At 55.5% G+C, this 17,662-nt stretch overlaps 2 protein-coding genes across 2 annotated transcripts; both read right to left on the bottom strand.

The window, feature by feature from the left end:
* Nucleotides 1-71: 71 nt before the first annotated feature.
* LOC121362798 (nuclear pore glycoprotein p62-like) lies at nt 72-1,569 on the bottom strand (the record flags this gene model as incomplete). The annotated part of the gene is made up of 2 exons (XM_041484616.1): nt 1,263-1,569; nt 72-457 (listed from the first exon to the last, which is right to left on the bottom strand). Coding segments are annotated over exons 1-2 (682 nt in total), but the record flags the coding sequence as incomplete, so codon positions are not given.
* Nucleotides 1,570-13,252: 11,683 nt separating this feature from the next.
* Nucleotides 13,253-14,532, bottom strand: CLDN2 (claudin 2). Its single transcript, XM_041484703.1, has 2 exons — nt 13,577-14,532; nt 13,253-13,401 (listed from the first exon to the last, which is right to left on the bottom strand). The coding sequence occupies exon 1, from the start codon at nt 14,344-14,346 to the stop codon at nt 13,651-13,653; it is 696 nt and encodes a 231-aa protein (XP_041340637.1). The 5' UTR covers nt 14,347-14,532; the 3' UTR covers nt 13,253-13,401; nt 13,577-13,650.
* Between the last annotated feature and the right edge of the window lie 3,130 nt (nt 14,533-17,662).

Genomic DNA, 17,662 nt, shown 5'->3' with positions numbered 1-17,662 from the left:
ATCCCAATGACCCCAAACTGTGTGCCTGTGTCCCAGTGTGACATCCCACAGCCCCCAGGCTGCTCACCCACCTGTGGGCTGTCCCCCGAGGCTGAAGGGCGCTGCTGCCGGGGTGGCAGCTGCCAGGGTGGCCGTGCTGGTGGTGGCAGCAGCCGCGGGGGCCGTGCCAAAGCTCAGCCCTGCCGACGTGGCCTGCGGAGCCGCGGTGCCGATGCTGAACCCGCCTGTGCCCGCCTGAGCCGTGCTGCCACTGGAGAAGGTGAAGCCTCCTGTTGTCCCAGAGGGAGCCGTGCTGCTGCTGCTGCTGGCAGCAGAGCCAAAGGCAAAGCCAGACGAGGCTGCTGCCTGACTCGAGGGTGTGCTGGTTGCCACAGGGGTGCCAAAAGAAAAGCCCCCCGTGATTCCAGGAGCTGGAGTGGCAGTGCTGGCTCCAAAGGTCACTTTGGGAGTGTTTGCCCTAGGGAGGAAAAGAAAAGAAAAAAAGCAATCCCACTTGAGACACACATCCACCCAAGTACACAGCTGGCTTTCTCCCTGACCATTTGCTGACAGCAGAAACCTTCTTTCAGAGAGATGCACACCTGGCCAGGCTTGTGTCCCAGTTCTGACAACAGACTCCATCCAGCTGCTGTCACCTGCCATCCCCCCGTAGGGCTCTTCCTACTGACTGTCCCTTCACTACCTCCACGCACCCCGGTGCCACAGGGCATTTTAGGGCAGCACACGTGCAGCTGCTCCTTCTCTCAGCTCACCGTTTCCACTCCCGCTACACAAGGCTGGTTTTTTCCTGCTCGTCCCCATTTGAGCTCCCTTCCCACAGCTCCCATCTGGCAAGCTTTGCCAGCAGCACTTCTGCAGAACCGCTCCAGAACTCGCAGCCTTTGCTGAACGGCAAATCCCTCCCAAAGCGCCGGGAAAGCATTCTGAGCACTCCAGATTCGGGTCAGAAAGAACGAGACGTTTGCTATCCGGCAGCAGAGCTTGAGCATTTCTGTGCGCTCGCGTCTCCAGCCCAGTCCCAGCCGGAAAGGCGGAACATCTGCTCGCCCACAGCGGGAGCGCTGCCCATGCAAGCACCGGCCGGGGCAGTGCCCGGGCTCGCGGGGCACCCGCCCGATGAGCGATCACCGCAGGGGCTGGGAGAGCCGGGCACAAGGGCCAAGGCTCGCTCCGAGCAGCTTTCCCCGCAGAGCCCGGCACCCACAGGACCCCGCTCCCTCCGTCCCTCTGCCCGTCCGTCCCCGCCCGGCCCCGGCTCTCACCCCAGCGGGAAGGCGGCGGCTGCCGGGGCGGCGGGGGCCGCGCTGGCCGAGCCGAAGCTGAAGCCGGAGGGCTGCGCGGCCGTGCCCGGCCTGTTGAAGGAGAAGAGCCCGGCGGGCTGGCTGCCGCCCGCCGCCGGCGCCGCGCCGCCGAAGCTGAAGCCGGTGGAGGCGGGGGCGGGCGCCGGCGCGGAGAAGGAGAAGCCGCTGGTGGCCGTGGTGGCGGCGGGGGCGGCTCGGGGCGCGCCCAGGCTGAAGGCGCCGCCGGGCGCGGCCGCCCCGAAGCTGAACTGGCTCATGGCGCGGCGGCGGCACGTACCTGCCAATACACGTCTCATTCAAACAGGCAATATTAGGAACTTTTTTTAGTGCCTGCTTTCTTTGATCACCGCCTGACCTCTTTTTTCCTGTTTGAAGTAACAGCCTTTCATTCCAGAGGAATCTGTCCGTTTCAATTAGGTAATTTTTAGAGAATTGCATGGGTTTTACTTAAATTGGCTGATTGGCTTACATTCCAATGGCAAAACTTCTGATAGAAAAATTAATTTCCTGTTGAGAACTTCTGACCTGTTGCAGAACATGAAGTTTTGCTTCCTTACCAAAAAATTTCAGCTTAAATGCTAAGCAGGAAGAACTGCTAGAGTTTGGACAACTATCTGGATATTACTGCAGGAAAATTCTTTTCTCTGATCAACAAATTCCAGGGTGGAACCCGTTCATATAGCTTGATGGCTGTTAGCTGTTGAAGTTCAGCATTCCATAAAGCCAGATAAGATAGCCTTTATCATTAAGTAGAAAGGAAGCCAGCTGGCTCTGGAGGCCAAGAAGTAAAATTTTATAACTTAGAGACCAGATAATAAAGGTACTTCTCAACAGAGAAGGAAGCAATGCCAAAGCTAGCAGTGTTGTAGAGGATGGAGACCTATGAAGATGTTGGAAAGGTCAGTGAAAACACCTGTGCAGTGCTTGTGGCTGCCAGAAAAATGATAGCTACATTTCTGTTCTAAGCCCTACATGCCGGATTTTTACCTTGTGCTTCAGGACACCAATGCAAATGGACAGTGGTGCCTAGAGAGAACTTCTCCTAACACTGTTTCCTTGTAACTCCTGACTGTGCTGCTGCCTTCCCTTGGAATCAGCTGTTCCTAGCGCTCTGTGCTGCACACAAGGGTTAACTGCATTTCTCTGTGCACTCCTCGGGGATTACCCCACCTTCTCAGGTGCCCTTGGGTCAGAGATACCAGGCTCTGCAAGCAGAACAGTGCTGAGGACTCTGCTCCACTGAGGTTGGAGGTATCAACAAGGTCAAGTTGACCTGCATTCCATACCAAAATGACTCCTGTGGAGAAAAAAAAGACAGGTTATTGTCACATGGACTCACTTCTGGGGGGAACAGAAGGCCCAGTGTATGCACATTGGAAACAAGGACAGGTTACACAGGAAAAATAGGGAGATGCTGTTCAACATTTTATGTGGCCAGAGCTTCATTAGTGTTCAAGCTTGCCAGTGCTGTGAAAGACAGGAAAAAGGACTTGTTAAAACATGCTAACAGCAAAAGGAGGTTCAGAGATAACATCAGTCTACACTTTATGAGGCCAGACACCTCACAAACAGGGACATGGACAGAGCAGAGATGTTTAATGCCCTCTTCACCTCTGTCATTAGCATCAGATGGGCCCTGAACCCCTGGAGCTCTGTGTTGGAGGACTGTGATTAGGGGCACGAAAAACTCCCAGCCACAACTGAATGTGTTTGAGGCTTGCTGCTCCAGCTGGATGCACATAAATCTTTGGGGCACGATGGGGTTAATCCCAGGGTACTGAAAACGCTGGGCCTGTCATCACAGGATCTCTCTCCATTATTTTTCAAGTCTTGGGAGCCTGGAGAGGTCCCTGCACACTGGAAGCTGGCCAAAGTTCTAGTTTTCAAGACGAGCAAGAAGAAAGACCCTGGTATGTACAGTCCTGTCAGTCTCACTTCAGTGCCTGGTAAAAGAGAGTTATTTTTCTGGGCATTATTGAAAATCACTTGAGAGACGACACAGTCTTTTGGCTTCCAGCAAGGAGCAGGTTTCTGGCTGAGAAAATTCCTCTGGATAAGTCTCTCATTCTTTTTACGTTTTGGGATGGGAGGGAGGGTGAGAGCTGAGTTTATTTATAGATGTATGTGTGTTTGTGTTTCCAACTGCTCTCTTTCACGCTGCAGGAGCCCTCGGTGTCCTGGCAGAAGGAGGTGACCCGCTCCCACACGGTGGCACTGCTGGCCTGGCTGTGTCCCGCACGTGTCCCCACTGCCTGCCCAGGGAAGGGTCCCTCAGAACGGCCCTGTGGACCTTGGCATCTCACAGAATCCCAGAATCGTGGCCCTCTGCCGCTGGTTGGTGCATCACAGAGCTATCTGGGTCGCCTTCTGCTCCTCCTTGCGGGATTTTGGTGAAGGGGAAGGGTGCTGGGTCAAAAGAGCACTGAAAAAACCGTGTGGGGAGAGCAGTCCTGCTCATCCCTCGCTGGCTCGGGCGCTCATGGGGCCAGAGCCCTCCTGTTGCTCCTGTTTTCCCTCCCTCAGCTCCCCCCCAGGCCCCTCTTGTTTCTCCTCACTGCTGCCATGCTGAGCCACTTTTCCAACAGAAGCTCCATCAATGCCTTTTCCCTCAAAGCCTGTTCATCTCTCCCAGCACCCCTATAATTCCTCCATGCTCTTTTTTCCTCCTGTGCTTTTCTTTGTGCCCACATTCCTTTCCTCTTTGCCCAGTGCTGCCTTTGAGGCCTGGGCCAGAGCACAGACTGGCAGGTGGGGTGGCCTTTCCTTTCCTGAAGCCAGGCTTTGGATTCTCTCATAAATGGGGCAGGTATCCAGGGCTCTGTCAGGTGCAAGGTCTGGTTGTGTTTCTGGACAAACAGCTGTGGCCTTGCAGGGCCAGCATGGCTCTCCTGTGGCCATGCTGGACTCTCCTTGTGGCTAACACCCTGCCTGGCTCGGGCTGCGCTTGGTTCTGGCCCTTCCACACCGTGAGGCACTCGGCCATCCGTGGGTCTGATCAGCCCACGCAGCTGCTAAACTGGGTCCCTGCCTGTGTTTTCCTCCAGAGCGTGACTGTCTGTTTGTTAAATAATGTAGCGACACGAGGTTCCTTGAACTCAATTTATCTTCCCGTGTAGCCATGGGAACAGCCGGCAGGGTGCTGACGCCGGGCTTGCCTCAGATCTGCTGCAAGGCCCTGGCTGAGCCTGCCTGGGCCCTGCTCCTTCCATCCTCAACCGAGGCTCTCCTGCCCGGCAGCTTCGCGTCTTTAGGCTCATCTTTGACTCTTCTTCTTCCAGCAGCATGGCTGTGCTTTAAACCTGGGAAATGTCGAGGATGATGGGGAGTTTGCAGGAGGATGAGGGGTTTGGGAGAAGCCAGATTGACAGAGGGGAGAAGTTGCACCCAAAAGATGCAACTCCCCGTGCTGCCTGCAGTATGTGGCTCATGGAAAGAAAATAAAGGCAAGTGCAAATAGTTCAATATTGTTCAAGCCTGAGCTCGTTTCCAGTGCAGAAGCATCTTGAAACCTGATTTCCTCCTTTTTACCTTAAAATGACTGGCTCCAAGGAGCTGAGGAGAGCTCACCCTTACAGTCACACATTCCCTGTCCCTCCTGAAGTACATTCTCTCGCCCAGGCCCTGGGTATGGAGGAGAGGGTGTGTGGGTGGCCAGCCCAGCATCACTCCTTTGACTCAAACTCTTCTTTTTACCTGGAAAGGCATGAGACCATGTGACAGAAACCAGTGCTTAGGTGATATCACCAAACAGTGTGCTGGGTGCGTTGTCTGAGAGTCAGAGTTGAGCAACGCAGTGATGTGGACAGAGATCCCCCGTCCTGCATGCTGAGGGTTGTGCCACATCATTTCCCCCAGGGCTGCACTTACAGCTTACCACAGAAGGGGCTTTCACTGTTGCTACTGCAGGCAGAAAGGACATGTCTATACAGCTGTGGGGTTTTTTGCAGTCTGTAGGACCTGTGTCTGTGTCTATCATTTCTGATTTCCTGCTTGGTTGAATCCTGTTTCATTTCCAGCTCATCTTTTGAGATTTCAGAGCTGTTTCTGTGACCTCTCTTGACTTTTTCAGATTGTATTGTTTACTGTGTTTCCAGGTCAGTGCTGCAGGTGGGAACACTTGAGATCGAAGGTATCTCCCTTATCTCCCTTCATTCATGGTTTGAAAGTAGCATTTCTTACCTTCATTCATTGTTTGGTGTTTTTCTTCTGACACCTCTCCAGCCGGTACTCAAACCACAGGCCTACATCCCAATCATATTCAATTTCCAGTAGAGCTGTTGAGGAGATTGAATCTGTACCAGGACATTGCATTGAGCCAGAGTTTTACTTTAGCAGCGTTTGGGATGCTTGCACCAGTTTTTATGGTTGCATGAAATATATTTTCTGAAGTACAAAATAGCCAGTGATCTTGAAAGCATCCATGCTTCTGACCATTCTGGGAAGTTTTATCCCAAAAGCCAATCATCCTTTGAAACATCTACCCTGGGTGGGTGAAAAGACAGACCTTTATTTTCTTCTCCAAAGCTGCTTCTAAAGCAGGAAATGTCCACACCTCCTTCAGACTTGATCTCAATGTTCTTCACGGCACATATGCGTAATCTTAGCTGCTGCTGCTCCTCCTCTTTGCATCTTTTTTTATTCCCTCCCATTTAAGTAGCTCTATGATCTGAACTTTATCCCTAACATGCTTGACCTTATTTTTCAGAAGATTATTCACAGACATCCCCAGAGTTTTTCATAGCGTGTGTCAAGCCCTTGGGCTAAAACCTGTCTCCTGGTTTATTCCTGCCACACAGGGAAAGGAGAACATGTTTGAGTGATTGTCATGGTTTAACCCCAGCCAGCAACTCAGCCCCACGCAGCCGCTCACTCCCTCCCCGCCAGTGGGATGGGGGAGAGAATTGGAAAAGTGAAAGTGAGAAAACCCGTGGGTTGAGATAAAGACAGTTTAATAACTAAAGCAAAAGTCGTGTATGCAAGCAAAGCAAAACAAGGAATTCATCCACTGCCTCCCATGGCAGGCAGGTGCTCCAGGAAGGCAGGGCTCCATCAATTACTTGGGAAGACAAACCCAGAATGTTCCCCCTTCCTCCTTCTCCCCCAGCTTTGTGTGCTGAGGGTGATGCCATAAGGTCTGGGATATCCCTGGGGTCAGCTGGGATCAGCTGTCCTGGCTGTGTCCCCCCAGCTCCTCCCTGGTGAGGGTGAGGAGCAGGACAGGCCCTGGCTGTGTGCAATCCCTGCTCAGGAGAGCTCAAACACCCCTGGGTTATCAGCCCTGTTCCCAGCACAAAACCAAACCCAGCCCCACAGCAGCTGCTGTGAAGGAAATTCAGTTTGCCCAGCCAAGCCCAGCACAGTGATGTGGAGAAAACAGACACTCAGGAGTTGGTGAGAGGAATGGGATTTGCTGAATGAGGAGGTGGTGAGCAAAGGCCAGATTTGATGCAAGCATCCATCAGCAGAGATCCGCGAGCCTACGGAAGCATTCAGCAGCCTGTGAACAGCTAGCAGGCTTCATATTCTCACCTCTCTGTGTCTGACATCAGCAGCAAGATAAAAATATATGCTCCTTACAGCAATACATGGGTCTTTTGGCATTTCTTGAGCTGATTTGTTTTCCCCAATGTGAGGAAATAACACACAAAGTAGTTCTGTGATGGAGCGTTTCCTAAATGGATGTAGCTTGGCAAGCTGCAGCTATTAATTTTCCTTGGATAAACTGGTATCAGAGTAGCTGGGTTTGAAACTTGGCACTTCTCTTCTGCATCTTTCAAAACTCTCTCGAGGACGCCTGTGCCAGGAGTTGCTGCCAGAGTAGTTTGGGGGATTAAGTTGTGTAGTGGAGATAAACACATATTGGAGGTGAGGAGGTCAGAAAGGCATCTTCAGAGATAAGGATGTTTGGTAAAGCCTTCTCCTCCCAGAGCTCCCAGTGCCCACTGTGCCAGCACCATGCTGTGCCCCATGAAGTCCTGGCACTGCAGCCAGCAGCCCTGGCAAGGCTTGGGGGGACCCAGCCTGTCCTGCCCTTGGTCCCAGCATTGCATGGGGGTGTGCAGGAGCAGGCAGCAGTGCAAGGAGCCAGGGAAGAGCAGTGGTGTGTTTCCCCTCAGCTCATGCTGCTGAAGGCACTGGGGCTCTCTTCATCCTCTCACTGAGCTGGGAGCTTTAGTCCTGCATTTCCTGGGCAGCCTCCCTCTGCTTTGCAAAGATCTCCCATGGGAAAGGGTAGCTGCACTCAGGGACAGCTGAGGGAAACTTGTCTCCTCACATAAGACTGGGCTGCCTTTGCACTGTGTTTTGCACTGCTTATTCCCTTTTTTTCCCCATGAGGATTTATTTTATTTTTTTTTTACTTCAGTACTGAAGTTGGGTGGATTAGCTGCATCTGCTTGTGACCTGTGAGGTAAAACAGTTTTCAGCTGCAGAATCCCAAGGCAGAAATCAGCCCCTTGGCACACTGGTCATCCAGCAGAGCAGGGAGATGGGACTCCCTGAGCTTTGGGAAGGAAGCCATAACCCCCAGCAAGACCCTTGTTTGTGAGCAGGCCCTGGGGTGTCAGCTACAGGACACGTCTGCCCAGGGAGGTGGAAATTTTTTGTGTGCTAGCAGGATCCTGGCAGCTCCCTCGGCTGGGCTATGGGGACTTTGTTCTGGGAGCCACTTCCAGGGGCTTTGCCTTGCAACAGAGGGATCATTCCCCTTGCTGAGGATGTCCCTGGACCCAAAGTCTGCTCTCCTTGTCCTGAAACAAGGAGCTAATTGGTTTTCTCCCTGATATGTCTCCCCTGCCACCTCCCTGGGCAGCACGCAGGTGGAGCGAGCCTTGCCCCAGCCAGCAGCCAGGTGTGGGGTGAAACATCCTGCCAGTTCACAATCTGGAAAAATTAAAATAAAGGGTATTTGGGAAGGGCAGAAGGCTGAGGAGGAGGTCCTCAGTTGTGGGAAGATCAGAGGCTCCAGTGGTTGGTGAGATGTGTGCCTGGATTCTGTGGCAGTGGGAAAGAACCAGAGACAAAGAGCAGTGCCCTCATTCCTGTAAAAGTGTACTGGAATTGTTCAAAGGGCATGCCAGCATCACAGTGGTGCATCCAGGGATAGCTGAGGTTAGCCCTTAGCTCTGCCTGCAGAGTCTCTGAGCTTTTCTATGCCCCAAAAAATACGAAGGCTGAAACTGTGCCCACCGCCTCAAAAGGAAAGAGCTAAAAATGTGGGTAATGAAAATGCATCTGTTGGAGAAATCTTGGGAGCACCTGCCAGGTAGAGCTGGTGCTGTGGGACTTTGCTCCAGTGACCTGAGAAACCTAGAGAGACAGCTTTTCTGGGAAAGCGAGTTTGAGGCAATCATGCTGCTTCTGACGTGAGTCTTGTTCTGCTTTCAGCCCTTTTTAGCAGGCTGGACATCCCAGAAACAGAGGGTGTTGTAAGTTCTGTGAAAAAAGACACCTGACTTGGGGAAAGACTAGCTTGCCAGTGTGGGAAAAAACTTCATTCAAAGCACACTCTGAAATGCTGAGTAGAGATAAAAGGCAGCCCCAAAGCTGACTGGTTTCTCTGCATATGGGGAGATCTGTTTCTTCCAGACTCGTGATGCTTAGAAGGGAGCATGGAGGGGCTCAGCTGTGCCTGGGGTCTGAGCATCTTCTCGGTATGAACCTTTGTTAGCAGCTGCCAAAATGCTGGTGCCCTCAGGCACGGAGGTGACAGATGGCAGGGATTGCTTGGGATGACTCTCTAGACTTGCTAAGGGGGTTGCAGCTCTGTTTGTCCATGTAAATGTGTTTGGGATCCGCTGGTCTTCCTCTCTTCTGTCCAGCGTGGTGCTGTGGAACCATCACAACTTATCTGCAATTCTCTACACCAGTTCTCCAAAGCAGATTTTGGCAGATTTTGGAGATGGAGTATGTTTTTCCCAATACTTCTGTAAAATCTGTGGAAGACCTTATGTTTGTACCACTATAGAAGTATGCCTTGCTCACTGAACTGGTGTGGGTTCTACTAGAAAGCCCTTTTTTGCTGCTACAGATTGCAGGTACATGAGGCTTGCTGAGATCACTCACCTGAAGCTCCTCCAGTAGAGATTAGACTCCAATTATTATGGAACAATCTGATTGTGATGTTAATGCAACACCTGGAAGATCAAACCTCCGTGTTCTCTCCATGGATATCAGCTTTTCTGAGATAAACACCTTTTATAACCCTCCTGATAGATTTCTGAGCTGTTGTTCAAACAGGAAGGTGCTTTCTAGCAATCTCCTTCGGTGCACCCAAAGGCCTCTGTCCCCTGCAGTGTCATGGAGTTCATTCTGCCCTCATATCTTCCTTCAAGACCGAAAGATCCTTTAATGTGCCTTTAAACAGGTCTCACCTGGGAGGCTGTGGACAGCCATGAGTTTCTGCACCTTTTTTCCCTGATGGAAGGTGTTCTCCAAAGAGGAGGTTGTTCCTCACCTCCAGTGCAAGGTCTCCCAAGAGGACCAGAAGAGCTGGGCACCAACAGCCTGTGTTGTCTGCCCTGACTCCAGACAGGGCCACCCCCTCGGCTCCAGGAGGGCAGGCAGCCTTTGGAGTGAAATGTGAGTGCAATTGCCAGCTGAGCACCACAGACACCCAGCGGTGAATCCATGAGGCTCTTTCCTGGGCTCAGGGGCAGGGCTGGGGCAGGGAATGCCTCTCCCATTCCTGCCAGTGTGTGACTTGAGCCCAGCCTGGCAGTCAGGATTTGGGGTGTTTGGAGCAGTCCCTTTTGGTTGTGTATCATCTGCTGCTCCTGAAAAGGCTGCTGCACAGCCATGGGCGATCTTCCATATCAGCCCTGGCTTGCTGAGGGGCCAGGAGGCTCTGACACAGTGTGGGAGGCAGCTGGGAGTGTGCTGTGGCTGGGGAGAGGGTGGAGGAATGTGCTGGTCCTTTCCAAGTACCTCAGCCCTTCAGGAACCTGGCCTGAACCTCCTTTCCCCTCCCATCTCTCCTATCTGAGCAATTCCTGGGGGCTGTGGGCAGAGATGGGCCCTCCCAGCACGTGGCCTGATATTCCCCAGAGAGCTTGCATGGATTATTTGCTGCTGCTTCAGGTCAGCTGTGCTAGGCAGAGACGAGCAGCGGGTTGGGAATGCCAGAAGGAGCTCTGCTTGCCTGGAGGGCTCCAGGGAGGCAGGAGGTGTGTGATCCTGGTGGGTCTAGGGCAAACTTGTGCCCTTTTTCACCTGGGCATCCCTGCCCAGTGCTCTGCATGAGAAGAGGCTCTGCTTGCACCTGGGGCAGTGCTTGGTGGGCAAGGGCTGGATGCAGGGCCCTTGGAGATGGGCTGTGTTGCTTCCTCTTTGGAAGAAGTTGTGACTTTCTGCACATTTCTCATGACCAGCTGGTGAGGTTGCAGTCCCTGATCCCGGGTTGGGGTGTACTGAGTGTTTATAATGCCTCTATCACTTTTGAAGATAAGGGCACATTATTTTATTGCCCTGTTCCTTCCATCGAGGCATCATGCAGAGGGGAAAGAGGAGAGGGGAAGGACTCATTTCCTTATGGCAGGGGATTAGTCACTGCAGCCTGGCCCTCCAGTGAGGGCTGCAAGGCTCCCCACTCCACCACACTGGCTGTGAGGTGGGGGCTTGAGATGGAGAGAGCCCTTCCCCACTCAGCCCTCTGCCCACCCCTGCTTCCCCCATTGTGTCCTGAACTTGCTCCCCTGTGCTTTTCTTGCAGGGAATCCTGGAGCACCCTCAGCTTTTGCCACTGAGCTGGTGAGGGGCAAGAGCCTTTGAGGGGCTGGCTCTGTGCTGGCTGGCTGGGCTCCATCCCTTCACTCACGCTCACCATCAGCAGAGCTGCCCCTGGGGCAGTCTGGGCTCCTGTTCTCCCTGTCCCTAGGCTGGGTGACATCCAGGCTGCCCTCAAGAACCTGCTTTATCAATAATGAGGAGCATGGCTATTGCGTGATGCAGAGATAACCATTGCCATCACAGCTGTGCACCCAGTGTCCTCCCCTCCCTTCCCATCCTCCTTCCCAAGTGGAAAATCTGTGTCAACCTGCCTTGCCCCGTAGCCAGGTTTCACTTTGTTGAGTTCATTCACATTGAAGGCCAGGGAAGCTGGAGGGGAGAAATGTCCCCCTCCCTGAACTCACCCACTGCTTAATGCAGGGGCTTCCCTGTGGCAGGGCTGGTGGCCCAGGGGCCTGGGGAACTGGTCCCTGTTCCAGTGTGATGGTGTTTCTGTACCCCAGCTCTGAGCTCTGCCTGCCTCTGCCTGTGCCAGCTGCCTTTCTCCTTCTGGGGGAAGCTTCCCTTCTGCTCCTTGAATTAAAGCATTAATAAGCCCAGCATTAATCAAGATCTGAGCATTTCAAATGCCCCTTTGTTTAATTAGCACAGTCTCTGCTCGCAGACAGGAGTGGGAGGCAAGGGGCAAGGACCCAGTGCCCAGGAATTCCTCCTCTTTAAGGTGTGACGTTTTGTGCCAACTATTTTCTCTCCCACTCTTTATTTTAGCTGCCCAGAAAAAAAAAACAAAACAAAAAAACAAAAAACCAAAAGCATTTATGGCCAAAGGATCCTCAGAACTTGCAGCATCTCCTGGGGGGCTGCACCAGCAGGTTAAGCCTCTTGCATGCCCCAGGACACTCTTTTCGCCAGGGCAGGAATAAATAAGTCAGCTGGTCCAGGATTGACTCTGTGCTTTGTGCTTTATCCCTTGGCCACGGAAATGGGGTCACTGGCCTATGCCTGGAGATCCACCTTGGTTCCCTTCAGCGAGTGTCACCCTGGGGATGGGTCCCTGTGTAGCTCCTTGCTCTCTGAGGAGGGGAGAAAGCGTGACCCATCGTTATCAGGAGCGTGCTAACCCCACAGCAAACATGATTTCACTGGGGCAAGGGTGACGGTGGTGACGTTTGAGTGGGGAACACAGTCCCTTCCTCTCCATGGCCTAATCTAAATTGCTTTACAAGGGGTCAGCAGGTAGACCAAGGTCTCCTGCTCCCTGGGGTGGTCTCTGGGTGGCCCTGTGCTGTGGCACAGCAGAGCAGGGGTTCTCTCACCTGGGACAGTGGTACAGCAGATGGACTAAAATGTTGCTGCTTGTTGGTGGGCAGTGGGGCTGGGCTGCCTGCACCTCCTCTCCTGCCATGGCCTGGCATGTGCCAGCATCCCCCAGTGCCACCAGCAGCCTGTGTGGATGTCCTGCTGCTGTTCCTGTGCAGGGCTGCAGCCACACAGCCTGTCCCTGCACAAGCTTGGCTCCTGCCTGCCCATCCCTTGCAGCTTTCCAGTGTCTCACTGGTGGCACTTTCTCCAAAAACAGACCCTTCAAGGACCTCGGGGCTCAGGACCTGCCTGTGAGGCCTCTCTGTAGCTGAGCTGGGCTGCTCAGATTCCACCACAGGCAGAAGCTGCCCCTGGTCCTTGGGACCATTATTTGCCCAGGAGTGCCAGTGCTCACTGGGATGGGGATGTGAGAATGCCAGGGCTGCCCACCACCTGGGGACTTGGGTGTGCCACACACAGGGGCAATGAGCCCTCCTGTAGGCACCCCAGTCTCATCACACCTGCACTCCTAGAAGCAAGAAGGGCTAGGGGGACAGAGGGAAGGTGCTACCTGCTATTATCCCACAGGGAGCTCTGCATGTCCCTGCTGGCACCCTGGCACTAGTGGTGCATGGCAACCTCCCAGCGTGGTGCCCAGGGACAAACTGTGCCAGGGAGTGGCCCTCCTCCCCCTCAGCAGTGCTCCCACCTGCCGGGGCTCCCGGGTGACAAAGCCATCAGCGGTGGGGTGGGGGAGGCAGGCCAGAGCAAGGGCCAGGGGCACCTTTCACATCTTGGCCCCCTCCACAGCCCCCTGACGGCCCCTCGGTGCCAGAGAAAAGCTCGGATACAGTGTGGCTAGAAAGACTGATTTATTGCGACATCGGTTTGCAAACAGCACTCACCCCCCGCCCCCAGCAGCGACTCCAGACCACGCATATGCCCTTGACCCTGCCGCGATGCCTCCGTGGCCAGCGGGCCGGTCCCTGGGGCCACAAGCCCACTCCCCTTTCCAGGTAGGTTCACTGGGGCTGCAGGCTGGGGTCCCGCCGTGCCAGGAGCTGCCTGCGAGCTGGCAGCACGGAGTAAAGAACAGAAGCCGGATTCAGGGTCCTTCAGCAGTGTGAGCCACCAGCTGGGATCTCCGAGCAGTCACAAGGCTCTCAGATTCCCAGGGAGAGAGCGGGGCCAAACCCCCCCACCCCAAGCAGATGAGAGGGCGATGCCGCCGTGCCCTCTGCTCTTACCGCGCTCCCTTGGTGCCAGCCCGGACGCTCTGGGGAGCCAGGAGAGGTGCCAGCCTGGTTCCCCCCTGCAGCCACTACACGTATCCCGTCAGGTTGTAGGAATTGACTTCGCTCTTGGTCTTCTGCACCTGGCTGACAGAGGGCTGGGGGCTCTTGCTCGCCAGCAGCTGGGGCTGGTAGGCGCTGGTGTAGGCGGTCGTGGTGTCCCGGGCAGGGCAGGAGGTGCAGAGGATGAAGCCGCCGACGAGGAGGAGGAGGGAGGAGACGATGCCGAGGTAAAGAGCCTCCCCCAGCTCGAACTTCATGCTGTCGGGGATGACGGGGTTGCGGAAATCCCGCAGCACCACGTGGATGTTCCACACCAGCGGGATGAAGCACAGCAGCCCACCGAGGACGAAGACAGCGCCGCCCGCCACCGCCACTCGGTCCTTGCCCGGCGAGCCCTGGCTGAAGACGGTGCACCTCATGCCCAGGACAGAGAGCAGGCAGGCCAGGGAGGACACGGCGCAGGAGCTCACCATGAGGGCTTGGGCCGCCTGGACGTCGGCGGGCAGGTTGAGAAGGGAGCTGTAGATGTCGCACTGGGTGATGCCCGTGCTGTACGTGGCGCACTCCATCCACAGCCCCTTGGTGAAGCTGACGGCTGTCACGATGCTGGAGCCGATGTAGGAGCTGGTTTTCCAGCTGGGCAGCAGCGTGGCCGTCAGCGTGCCGATGTAGCCCAGGAAGGCCACGGTGTAGCCCAGCAGCTGGAGCCCCATGGACACCATGGTGAGGGCTGGCTGTCACCTCTGTCGCTAGCCAAGGCTCGCAGCTTGTCACCCAGGTCCCTCCCGTGTGCTCACGTTCCCATGGCCCTGCGAGAGGCTCCGCTCGCAGCGCTGCAGCTCCACCCCGCTGCCGGGGGTGCTGGTTTTGTGCGGGGTGGGAGCCCCGGGGAGGTTACCTGCGAGAGCGGAAAGCAATCCCTCCCCGATTAACGATTGACCCAAGCCCGTGGAGGAGCGCCAGGCGCCCTTTCACCTCCGCTATCTCCCCAGGCAGGCTCCGGAGCAGAGCAGCGCTGCCCAGGAAGGACGCCAAACCCTCCCCTGCACTGACGCCGTGGGCAGGGATGGAGAGCCAGCTGCTGCTCTGGGGAAAGTGCCCACTGCCTTCCTCGAGGTTCCTGTCTTCTGTGATGCCTCGAGCTGAGGCAGCCAAAAAGCTATGGTTGCACCATCTTATTTGGGACCTGCTGGAGGTGACTTCAGGTGCTGAAGCCAAAGCTCCCCCAGCTGAGGAAAAGAGATGGCACCTCGTACCATCTGCGTGGAGCTCCTTGTACCATCTGCGTGGAGCTCACCCAAGGCATCTGCAGTCACCCACGACCCACCCCGAGCTGCTGAGGCTCCTTTGGGACAAAGGGACATGGCCACCTGAGATTGAACCAAGGATATCAGCCCTTCTGTGCTGCTGAGGACAAGGATGGAGAGGGATGCATGTGACAGTGACACCTGCATCCCCAGGAGAGCCTGGAGGCGCACAGAGGGCAGAATTACATCAGGGCTGGCACCTCTTTTGCGATGCTTTGTGAAGCATGCCAGCCAAGCAGGGTGACCTGTCCTGAGGAAGGGTGAGCAGTTCGGGGTGCAGCTCATGCTGGGATTTTGTGCCGGTGCAACCTCCCGCCCACAGCCCTGTACACAAGCGGGGAGAGGTTGGCAGAGGTGGTGGAGAGGGTTGGTTTGTTTTCCCTCTGCTTTGTTTAAAAATTCCTCCTTCTGTGGTGCCTTGCGAAACCGGGCTGAGCCCGGCACGGCGGCCAGTGGCCTCCCTCACCCTGGGAACGCTCCTGGCTGAGCGTGCTGCCACCACCCAGAGCCTGCCCCTGCTCCTGTCCCCCCGCTGCCACCTCAAATGCTTGGCACCGAAGTTTCCCAGATTTCTGTCTGCTCTTCTGTGCTCTCACCAAGACCTCCCACACTGTCTCAGCTGCTGGAAAAGAAACACCTGGGGTGCTCAGGGTGCTCAGGGTGCCAGCAGGAAGGTGAGAGAGGGAGCTCTGAGGTACTTACGGAGGTGGCTGGAGGTGCAGGGTGGGACCCAGGGTAGCTGCAGCCGGGGGGCACCCAGGACTGGAGGCAGCTGCTCGGGGCAGGGTGAGCAGCCAGGGCCCCAGTCCAGGGGATCAGGGGCTGCAGTTGTTCAGCTACAGCTTTGCACAATCCACCTGCAAATCTCCTGGATCAGAGGCTTATTGCAGATCAGAATTAAACCCTTTGGGTGTCGGGAAGGATTGGGGAGCTGGGATGCCTCGCTTTGCTGGTTGTCTATGAATTATTGGAGTAGGTTCACCTAATGTGTTCAGGTTTGAGGCTTCTTGTCATCCTTCTGGACTTCCTTAGTGGCTGGCAGGTGACTGTGGCACCATCCATGTGTCCACTCTGGGCTGTGCTGCCTGTATTGGGGTTCGAGGGGCAGTGAAACACCAGCAGGTTGAGCTCCCCACTCCTCAGAGCCAGCCTGAACTTTTGGTTTACTCTTCCTGGCCCTGCTTGTCCTCCACGGGGTTTGTTGTTGTAAGACTACTGGCCCAAATGAGGAGCAAATGGGGAAGGTAATGAGAGCTGAGCTGGCCCTGTGCCCCCTCCTGCTCACCGGCTGCCACAGATGGAGAGGGGCAGGGAGGGCCTCTGGTGACAAATTGTGCTGGGAGCTGAGCAGGGTCCGGCCAGCGTTTGGACAGCAGTGTTTGGATGCTGATAGCAGAGCTACAGCAGGGACCATTTGCTATTTTCTTTCCTTGTCCCAAACTGAAACTCTCCCAGGAGCAGGAGGTGACCAGTTTGCCAGTGGCACTTTTCTTCAAGTGCTTGGGCAGGAGCAGTGGGCAGGGACAGGATGAGTTGCCCTGCTGGCGCCTTGCACTCTCACACTGAGGAGCTTTTCTGTCCCTCCTGCTGCGGTCCACATCTCAAAAACTCAAAGGAGAGGGCAGGGAACACTGCAGAGGGCAAGTGCTTGCTCTGCCATCTGTGGAAGTGGGATCTGGCAGCTCCCTGGGGTGATGGGCCATGGGTGCCTGAGCAAGACCATTGCCCTGATAGTGCCCGAGATCCATCCCTGCCACATGTCCTCCCTCCCTGTCTGCTCTTGAGCCTCTCTCGAGCCATCAGCTGCCTCCTGGTGGCTCTGTGCTTGCCACCACTGTAGCCCATCAATGTCCTCGTCATGCCCTTTGTGCTGTCCCCAACACAAGCCCACCACACTGTGCCCGTGGCATGCCCAACACGCAGTCCCATCTCATGCCCATTGCACTGTCCCAATCCCATGCCCATCATGCTGCCTCACCATTTCCCATTCCTTTCCCATCTCCCCTGCTTCCCTTATGCAAATGGCTACAGAGAGCACTTAATCATCCTTGTTAATTGTCTCTACCCTCCCCTGTTCCCCCCCGGGGATTTTCTCACAAATGGTGTCCAAATTTTCCCTTTTGTGTTTTGCTTTTCCACCAGAGATCGCAGCCCCTCCGCCCCCAGCCTCCCCCCAGCCCTCTGTTTACACAACTGGGACAAATTTCACACCGCTGTCCCCACAGCCCCAACCCCTCACTCCCCTGCCCCAAAGAATTTGTGAGTCACGGCCGAGGCAGAGCTATAAATGTGTCCCACCAAGGGTCTGCAGTGTCACAAGGGACAGTGTCTCCTGCCACCATGCAAGCTGCTGCCTGTTGCCTGACTGCCCACGGGCTCCGGGTGCCGGTGGCCGGTGCCTGCCCACCCCCAGGGCTGGAGCAAGGGGCAAGGTACTGGGGGGAGTGGGGCGGGCAGGGGGGTGAGGAAGGTGGGATGGGGAAGCTCCAGCTGGGTTTGGGTGAAGGCTGCAGTGCTGGGGACACCGCTGATGCCAGCGGCCGTGGGTGGCACAGAGGGTGCTGGCACTCGGGCAAGGCCAGCTGGGGGGGATGAGGCTGTGGGGCTGAAGCTGCTTTCTCTCCTAGAGCCCTTCCTCTCTGGAGACCGTGGCTGCCCCGAGCCCAGGAGGGACCCACGCCGCGGCGGGAGGAGACGGATGCTGTGAGTTTGGCACTCCCCACTGTGTGTG

The sequence above is a fragment of the Pyrgilauda ruficollis genome, unplaced genomic scaffold (genome assembly GCF_017590135.1).
Source record: "Pyrgilauda ruficollis isolate IOZ18807 unplaced genomic scaffold, ASM1759013v1 scaffold67, whole genome shotgun sequence".
In the NCBI taxonomy this organism is placed as follows: domain Eukaryota; kingdom Metazoa; phylum Chordata; class Aves; order Passeriformes; family Passeridae; genus Pyrgilauda; species Pyrgilauda ruficollis.
Note: the sequence above shows the minus strand (reverse complement) of the source record. Positions and strands in the feature narration are given on the sequence as shown.

Coding starts and splice junctions, on each gene's coding strand:
- CLDN2 (XM_041484703.1), bottom strand. CDS start 14,346: ATGGTGTCCATGGGGCTCCAGCTGCTGGGCTACACCGTGGCCTTCCTG.